This window comes from Lolium rigidum, chromosome 2 (assembly GCF_022539505.1).
Source record: "Lolium rigidum isolate FL_2022 chromosome 2, APGP_CSIRO_Lrig_0.1, whole genome shotgun sequence".
In the NCBI taxonomy this organism is placed as follows: Eukaryota; Viridiplantae; Streptophyta; class Magnoliopsida; order Poales; family Poaceae; genus Lolium; species Lolium rigidum.
In genome coordinates, this window is record NC_061509.1 from 262441477 (window position 1) to 262448690 (window position 7214).

General features: G+C 52.4%; 1 protein-coding gene across 1 annotated transcript; it reads right to left on the reverse strand.

The window, feature by feature from the left end:
• Positions 1 to 1679: 1679 nt before the first annotated feature.
• On the reverse strand, positions 1680 to 4640 carry LOC124690855 (protein SUPPRESSOR OF MAX2 1-like). Its single transcript, XM_047224184.1, has 2 exons — positions 3418 to 4640; positions 1680 to 3336 (listed from the first exon to the last, which is right to left on the reverse strand). Exons 1-2 carry the CDS (start codon positions 4638 to 4640, stop codon positions 1680 to 1682), a joined length of 2880 nt encoding a protein of 959 aa, XP_047080140.1.
• Positions 4641 to 7214: the final 2574 nt, after the last annotated feature.

The window sequence follows — 7214 nt, forward strand, 5'->3', positions numbered from 1 at the left end:
AGAGAGGGGGTGGCGCACCCTACATGTCTAGGCGCGCCACCTGGGCTCTTTTGGGCCTCAGGGCTCTCTAGGTGAACTTTCAGGGCCCGGGTTGCTTCTCCCAACGAAAAAATACCCTCCAGAAATCCAAGCTCAATTTGACTCTGTATAGGTCTCTGAAAGTGAAAAATACATAAAACAGAGAATTCATGTTCTACAGAGTTATAAACCAAATAAATGGGATCATTGGTAAATCCCCATAAATCAATGTAAAACATGGTATTATCATCATATATGTTGCAAATATGTGACAATTCATTCTAATAAAGGACAAAGTTTATGTATGCATTTTACATGCATCAACCATGGTAGAAAATTCTTAGTGGAGTGTTGATAAAATGCCACACCGCTGAGGTTGGCCAACCGGGGTTGGCTCGTGGGACATTTTGTTGTGGCGTGACACTCGTTGTGCCACCCCAGTGGTAGGCCCGTACCGGTGGCGCACCTAAATGCACCACACCACAATATTACTTGTGACATGTTTTTAGTTCTCCACGCCACAAATCACATACCCCTATAAAATATTTTCTACTAGTATGTAAGTATGATCAAAGAATCTATTTCTTCTTGGATAGCCATATTCCACTCTTTGTTCTTGTTGTTCAGTGCCTCTCAAAAGCACTCAGGTTCATCAGACAATAACACCACATATTGATCCGATATGTACCTAGTGGAAGGAACATGGCATTTGCTTGCTAGTGGACTATATGGTGCCGGTTGCTTGCTACTGATCATGATTATCTTCTTCAGTACTGTCATACTCTTCGCTGCTCGGGAGCATCTCGGTCATCTACACCACTATGTGCATCATCTTGCACATCTCCTACATCGTCATCTTCGATTTGTTGTTTAGTTGAATCTGCAGGACTGGTTTAGAATCATTGTTGTCTTGTGTTGTCTTCGAGGAGGAACGCCCACCGAAATTGACTCCGACACAATGTCACGACTTCTCAAAACCTTTCTTCGTACCTTGTAACCAGACAAATCACCTCTATAGCCAAAAAAAAATACACTGTCGTGTCTTTGAATCAATCTTTGACTTTTCATCTTGAGGGATATGAACGAAGATCTTAAACCCAAAACCTTCAGGTGATCATATGGGTCGTCCTTGCTAGTAATCCATCCGTTCTTGTATACAAGCCACAAACTTAGGTACTAAGAAAATAAAGTCAACTAATAATTAGCACGTTTAATTATGTGAAAATGCTCTCGTGTTCCAGGCTAGTTAAACATGTTGCATGTGGTGCTTTTTTCTGTATGGTTGCATGCCACATTTACATTAATGGGTATCATCTTGGGAGATAGAATTCTAATCAATTTTCCTCAATTAGTGTAGTGGCTTTGTATGGTTGTATAGATGAAAAATGTATTTTAAAAGTGACCTTGTATATAAAAACAGAGGGAGCAATCTGATTTCACCCAATCCATGCAGACGTCGATCTCATTTCCATCATTCCATGGACGATATGGATGAAATGAAACCAGAAATGTGAACTTAATTTCTAATCCCGTGCCTAATTGACCTCCGATCGCTGAAACATTTACAAGCACTAATGTACATCGACCATGCATGATCATATTAATGACCAAACAAAAGAAAAAGAAAAGCAAGTGCCCTCGCCGGACCGCGCGCGTCAATTTCAGTCGACGGCGACTGTCACTGACGTCGGAAATACACCGCCGTCCATTCTCCGCCGACCGATGTCTCCCACAGCCGATAGGCTCACCGTCGTTGCACCGTCGGCATCGTTGGTGCTTAGGCTACGCTTCAAGTGCCGTATGCTAGGGCATAGCGCCTCGTCGGCCCACGATTCCAATGACGTGGCGGACGATGCTCCAGCTGCCGTCCATGCTGCGCCGGCCAACCTGTTGAGCACGCCGGCGTCGACCTGCACCGACCACCCGTCATCCCCGAGCTTCGTTGTCATGATGTCAGAGACGCTCCGCTTGAGCGGCTCGAAGTCGACTGGTCTGAACACTACTGTACCGTCGACGGCTCTGATAAGCTCTTGTATATTGGACTGTGCCGAGCACGTGGCGGCGGAGGCAGGCTGTGCGTACTCCTGCTCATGCTCCACCGTCAGGTCGCTGGATGAGTTGCGTGATCCCTCGCCACCGCTGTCGTCGCCGTCGTCGTGGATGTGATCGTCAGACATGGACAAGTTCAGGTCAAGCGGTAGCGCCTTGCGTGCTCTCACGCGCCGATCTCCGTCGAACGGTTGTTCCGGCCTGCGCTTCGGCGTGCTGTCTCGCCGGACCCGGAGCTCCAGGTTCCACGGCGAGTCGGCAGGGTGATCGGGCGCTGACGACGACAAACTTGACATGACGACGAAGATGGCGCTGCCGAGGGCGACGTCGCGGCCGTGCGAGTCCACGAGCCGGCCGGACTCTACGGCACGCACGATAGCGCCGTGCACGATGTCATCGGCGTGGTCGAGGTCGTCGAGCACGATTACGCGGAACGGGTTGGCACGTACAGTTTCAGCAACGCGGTCCAGCGCCGTCCTGCCGCGGCACGACACGACTGAATCTTCCCCGCCGTCGAGGGTCGGAATGCAGCCGAGCCGCACGGTGACTGCGTCCGCGCCAAAGACCGCCACAGAGAGCGCCTGGGCCATCCTCCTCTTCCCGGCTACGTCGGAGCCGGCGAAGAGGACCCACGTGCCGGCCTTAGCTGCAACGCATCGCCGGTTGCCGTCGCCGAGCTTGGCCTTCACGATCGTATCAGCCACTGCAGCCGCAGCCTCGGGTTGCCATCTGACGGCCTCCGTCAGCCGTTTCACGAGCACCTTCACGTCCGTGTCGCATACTGATGCCGCCGGCCTCGTCGAAGACACCGGACCCAGCGCGAGGTCGGTGTCCACCACCCTGCCGCTAGGCGGTGCAGACGGCCTTACTGGCATCGCCGCCTGTATGCTGCCGAGAACGCTTGCGCCGTTCCACTCGGAGCAGGTAACCGCCGCCGAAGGCCGGCCGTAGGAGTGCAACTGCGCGCACCGGTCAAGCCACCGACGTCGCAGCTCGTCGGCCTCCCGTTCCTTCTCCTGAACCTGTGCGCGGTCGAAAGACGGTGGCCGTGCGCTGGCTGGCGTCCCGATCTGCAGCCACCGTGACATGGTCTTCTCGGCGGGATTGAGGGAGCTCGCGTCAGAGGATGCCATCTGGGCGCGCTCGCGCTCGTAGCCGTCCATGCAGCCGTTGCACATGCTCGGCGCCGGCCTGTGCGTCGTTGCACCGGTCATCGCCGACGACAACACCTCCACCGAGCTGCTCAGGATGCCTCTGTTAATGCCACCACTGTGACACGAACAAGAAAATTAGTCACATATTCACGAGAGATGTGACACAAAATAAAGAGGAATTTTCCTAGTAACAAACCTCGGCGAGAGGCCGAGCGACGACGGCGGCTGCGGAGGCCTCGGCGTGATGGGGACCGCCTGGATGTCCCACTCGCTCTCCAGCGCCGGGTGGTACACCTGGAACTTGAGATACGTGGCGCATGTCGCTGTGCCGATCACCCAGACGCGCTGGCGCTCGCCTTCGCCGCCGGAGTGCTCAAGCACGCGCGCCATCTCGGCCACCGCGGCGCGCGCCGTGTCGAGCACCATATCCCTCCTCATCTCTTGCGGTTCGCCGAAGGCCGCCGCGGATCTTTCCTCTACGAGCCATTGCAGGTTGCCGAGATTGACCACGATGCCAGAGCTCTGCGACGCCATCGACGGCGCAAGTAGCTCCGACCTGATCGCCTCGCCGAGCTCCCTGATCTTGGAGACCAGCTCGGACCTATCCATGTCGACCAAGTTGCTGAATTCGATGACTCGCGCATTGCCGAGGCGCTGCCGCTGTATCATCGCTACGACCTCCTGCACCACGGCGTCCACGTCCGCCGTGTCGCCGACAAGCACCGGATTACGCTTCTTGCCCCTCTTCAGCACGTCCACCACTTTGGCGACCTCCTCGTCCCGGTTGCCCGACGCTTGCCGGTGCTGCTGCAGCGACCTGGTGGCGCTGACGTACACGCCAGAGTCGGGGGCCGCCGGGTCGGAGAGGGAGCGGAGCATGGCCGCCTTGACGGCGGTGCTAGAGAAGGAGGCCTCCCGCATGACGCGCGCCACGGACGGGTCGTCGAGGATGGCGAGCACGAGGTGCGGCACGCCGACGCGGTGGTCCTCGCCGCCCGCATCGATGCCTGCGCTGCCGCCGATGCGGCGGTGGTGCGCGTAGGCCCGCTTCAGCGCGGCGGAGAGCGCGTTGGAGAGCGGCGGCGCCGCCGCACCGCGGAATCCGTCCTGGTGGTTCTGGTGGTGCTCCGTGGAGGTAGGGAGGCGGTCGAGCGCGACGGCGAAGCAGAGGTTGAGCGCGCGGCACCGGAACGGGTGCGGTGACGCGAGGCCAGCAACGCAGGCGTCGCGGAGGAGCGGCGCCGGGCCGGTGAGCAGAGCGGCGGCCGCGTGGAGCGGTGTGGTGTGCGCGTGTCGGCGCCTGGACGCATCGCCCGCGGCGCGGGACAGCACGGCCGCAGCGTCCGGGGTCAGCGGCGGCGCCGCGGCCGACGGCAGCGAGACGGTAGCTGCGGATGGCGTTGCCGCGTAGGCTCTCATGCCGGTCGGTCGATCGGTACGTCTCCTCGAGTGATGGAGCTGAGGTTGCCGGGGGTTGAGGTGGTGTTAGTTATAGGTTTAACTGGACGTCGTGGTGATGGCGAGTTTGGTTCACCAGTGTGCGTGCCACTGGAAAAAGAGGCGGGGACATGAAGAGATTGTTTAAGGTGCAAGCATTTGTAAGTGCTTCTGGCAGGGTGTGGGACCGATGGATCGACCAAAGTAACAACTCTACTTTCATTTGGTCCTCGTGAAGTTTCGAAATTAGCTTCTAAGTATTCCTCTATTTCTTACCCTATTTTCTTCATAGACACATTGTATTAATTTCCATTCCGATGATTTTTTTAAAATGTTACATAATGTTCTGTAGTATAATATTTTTCAAAGATAAATAATCTCAAGTTTTTTTAAAAAACATCAATTCGACAAAATTGTAGATATTATTTACCAATATTTCAATGAATTTCCGTTGATGACCAAAAATTTCAGTGGACGCTTTTACCAAGTCCATTGGTTTCCAAGCATTCTCATTTGAAACTTATTTCAACAAACTCCATGAGTTTGCGGAAATAGAAATTAATCGATATCTACAATACCAAATGGGTGGACTCCGAAGATATATTTAATGATGATCTACCTGTGTGGATTTGATATTGTGGATTTTTTTTCTATAGACTTGTTCAAACATCGGTAAGTTTGACTTGAAAAAACAAATAGGACTTGTACTTTGATAAGAAGAAATGTTTTGTTTTTACAATTTGATAGAAGTTTGAGACATTCTTAACCAATATTCCAATGGATTTCCATCGATTAAAAAAACTATAGTGAATGTTCACATATATTTATCCGCAAAAGTTCACATATATTCTAGTGATTTTTATAGAATCCATTGGTTTTCATGCATTCTTGAATTTTCGTCTTTGAAACGTGGGCATATACTCCCTCTGTCCCGTAATATAACATATCATTACAACCGTAATACAACATATTATTACTAACATTGTACATTGTGGGAATTAGAGGGATTATAATGTATCACGCATTAGTGTACGCACATTTCAACATTGCACCAAAAATTATTACTAACAACATTGTACATTATAGGACTGAGAGGGATTATAATGCATCACAAGTGTACGCACAGAGGGCCAGCTCAAGTCCGCCCGCTCCCGTCGCCTACCCCGTGGGCGACCGAGGCGCCCCCGTCTTCCCCACCCTCTCCCCCTCCCTCCTTCCCCTGCCGCTGTCGCCGGCGGGAGCCGCCGGGCAAAGCCCGGGCGGTGCTGGCAGCGGCGGTTTCTTTCTCTCCCGTGCGCTTGGGAGGCCCGATGGGGCGGGCTCGACCAGGCGGCGTTGGAGGGCGCCGGCTCCGGCCCAGGCCGGCGCGGATCCCGCCGTGGATGGTGGCGAGGCGAGCGGTCGCGGCGGTGGTGCCCAGCGCCTCGTCAGCCGACGCTCCTGCGTCCCCTGGTGGCGGCGGCCGATCTGGGCCCATGGGCCTAGATCTGGGCCTGGCGGGGCCGGCCGTTTTGGGTTGTTCTCTGTTGGTGTAATGCACGCAGATACCTCCTCGGCCACCATCCGTCGCGGATGTGACGTGCTCGGACAGGACCGGTGGCGCTGGTTTTGGCGATCTGCCTGTTGGAGATATGCCCAAGAGGCAATAATAAAGTGGTTATTATATATCTTTATGTTTATGATAAATGTTTGCATACCATGCTATAATTGTATTAACCGAAACATTGATACATGTGTGTTTCATGTGTGTTATGTAAACAGCAAGGAGTCCCTAGTAAGCCTCTTGTATAACTAGCTTGTTGATTAATAGATGAGCATAAGTTTCGTGATCATGAACATTGGATGTTATTAATAACAAGGTTATGTCATTGATGAATAATGTAATGGACACACTCAATTAAGCGTAGCATAAGATCACGTCATTAAGTTCATTTGCTATAAGCTTTCGATACATAGTTACCTAGTCCTTCGACCATGAGATCATGTAAATCACTTATACCGAAAGGGTACTTTGATTACATCAAACGCCACTACGTAAATGGGTGGTTATAAAGGTGGGATTAAGTATTCGGAAAGTATGAGTTGAGGCATATGGATCAAGAGTGGGATATTGTCCATCCCGATGACGGATAAATATACTCTGGGCCCTCTCGGTGGAATATCGTCTGATTAGCTTGCAAGCATATGAATGGTTCATAAGAGATGACATAACACGGTACGAGTAAAGAGTACTTGTCGGAGACGAGGTTGAACAAGGTATAGAGATATCGATGATCAAACGTCGGACAAGTAAAATATCGCGTGACAAAGGGAATCGGTATCGTATGTAAATGGTTCAATCGATCACTAAGTCATCGTTGAATATGTGGGAGCCATTATGGATCTCCAGATCCCGCTATTGGTTATTGGTCGGAGAGAAGTCTCAACCATGTATGCATAGTTCACGAACCGTAGGGTGACACACTTAAGGTTTGATGTCGTTTAAGTAGATATGGAATATGGAATGGAGTTCGAAGTTTTGTTCGGAGTCTCGGATGGGATCCAGGACATCACGAG

Coding starts and splice junctions, on each gene's coding strand:
- LOC124690855 (XM_047224184.1), bottom strand. CDS start 4,640: ATGAGAGCCTACGCGGCAACGCCATCCGCAGCTACCGTCTCGCTGCCG. Junction 3,337..3,417: donor TCGCTCGGCCTCTCGCCGAG/GTTTGTTACTAG, acceptor TTCGTGTCACAG/TGGTGGCATTAACAGAGGCA.